This window comes from Sinocyclocheilus rhinocerous, unplaced genomic scaffold (genome assembly GCF_001515625.1).
Source record: "Sinocyclocheilus rhinocerous isolate Xijiao unplaced genomic scaffold, SAMN03320098_v1.1 scaffold460, whole genome shotgun sequence".
Lineage (NCBI taxonomy): Eukaryota > Metazoa > Chordata > Actinopteri > Cypriniformes > Cyprinidae > Sinocyclocheilus > Sinocyclocheilus rhinocerous.
In genome coordinates, this window is record NW_015667268.1 from 16,276 (window position 1) to 18,111 (window position 1,836).

A 1,836-nucleotide genomic window follows, 5' to 3' on the forward strand; every position below is an offset into this window, starting at 1 on the left:
CTAACAAACCATACATCAATGGAAAGCTCATTTATTCAGCTTTCATATGATGTATAAATCTCAATTTCAAAAAATTGACCCTTATGACATATGTGACCCTCTCTGTTGAAAACCCAGCTGAAGTCATTTTTTTGTGATTTACTGTTTTCTACATAAAATCATCCTTCATAAGGTAAAGAACATTCTGTGAAAATGTAACCTTTATATCTTTAATATTGACTGAGTAAGGTCATGTCAAAAATTGAAATTATAGTGAAATTAATGGTTGAAATCAAATTTTGATGCTTGTTATCTCCTAATTAGATTTTGAGACTTTAGCCTGGATTTCACAGAGAGGGTCACAAATTCCCATTCCATTTTAATGGTTTAATTAAATTTTAATAAACAAAAAACATGATCTAAACAATTGAACTCAAAAAACTTTTTATTCATTAAACTTTTAACAATAATAGTGCGCTATGAAGTGTTTAATTTGTTGTCGGTTTTGGCAAATTTTTCTAAATTCTGTGTTTTATGATTTTATACAAATGTATTATCAAAAACAGTTTTAATCAAATACATGCATAAAACTGAAACATTTGTTTTAAAGTGTATTAAAATAAAATTTGAACAATTCCTTTCAGTCTTGCACAACAGAGGTTCACAGTTTAAAACATGAATGAAAAAATTAGCGATCTCCTTAAAAAATATTGTTTTAATAGTAAAAATAATATATTTCTGTCACAATTTCTTCAAGTTAAACCAAACCTTTTTGACCTTTGAGTGTGTGTGTGTGTGTGTGTGTATGACGATAATTTAAATGAAATGGTTCATGTCCTCATATAGTGAGACAGTAGAGGCTGAAATCACCACAAGCATATGAGCACTGCTCATTCACACAAAAACATGCACAACATGTAGACTGGTCTTTTTGCGGTTTAATATTCATAGAGAGTAGTCCATATCATAGTTTGATTGTTGTACAAGCTTTTGATTTATTCATACTAAATTTTGGAAAAATTCCATGATATTTATACAGCAAATTCCACTTTCATGACTATTCTACAATTCCATCTGCGTTTTCTGCATCACGGAAGTAAAATCCTGTGTCTGTGATATGACCCTTCAGGTAGACTATGAGAGTGAGGAGGGAGAGGAGGCCATCGATGAGGAACTGGAGGATGTGGCCGAGGGCGGACAGGAAGAGGCAGGTTCTCAGGAGAACTCTGAGGAAGAGTCTGGTGAAAGCCAACCAGCAGACCAGACCCAGAGTCCTGACATCTCTGAAGAGCTGGAGGGAGCTTCACAGGACTCCATGAGGATCAGCACTGTGCTTCAGTTAAGCTCCGCCATTGAGGACTACAAATATGACACCAAAAATGGGCTATGGTGTGAGGTGTGTACAAATCAGTTGATCTTAAAGGGGTCATATGATGCTTTTTTACAGATCATTATTTTGTGTATTTGGTGTAACAGAATATGTTGACATGCTTTAATGTTCAAAAAACACATTATTTTTCAAATACTGTACATTATTGTAGGTCCTCTATGCCCCGCCTCTCCCAAACGCTTCGTTTTCTACAAAGTCCCTCCTTCAGACAAGTGCAGTCTGCTCTGATTGGCCAGCTGAACCAGTGCATTGTGATTGGCCGAACACAACAAGCACGCGTCGGAAATGTAACGCCCCTTACCATAATCACGAGCTTCATCTTTCAAAATAAATGTAAAGACAGAGCCCGAAAGGGAAACAGAGTCGCGTGACAGACACAGTGATGAAGCTCTTATGTATTTGCAGTACACAAGCCGCGATTACGAAAGCTGACTCCACTGTGATGTGATCCTGTCTCTCTCTCTCTC

At 36.2% G+C, this 1,836-nt stretch overlaps 1 protein-coding gene across 1 annotated transcript in view; it reads left to right on the forward strand.

The window, feature by feature from the left end:
* The window catches only part of LOC107733402 (DNA-directed RNA polymerase I subunit RPA1-like), a gene marked incomplete at its 5' end in the record, with an annotated part of 23,282 nt that overhangs the window by 15,327 nt on the left and 6,119 nt on the right, over positions 1-1,836 (forward strand). Inside the window, one exon of the mRNA XM_016545003.1 lies at positions 1,109-1,375. Within this exon, the coding sequence (XP_016400489.1) occupies positions 1,109-1,375 (267 nt within the window). The remainder of the gene's footprint in view (positions 1-1,108; positions 1,376-1,836) is intronic.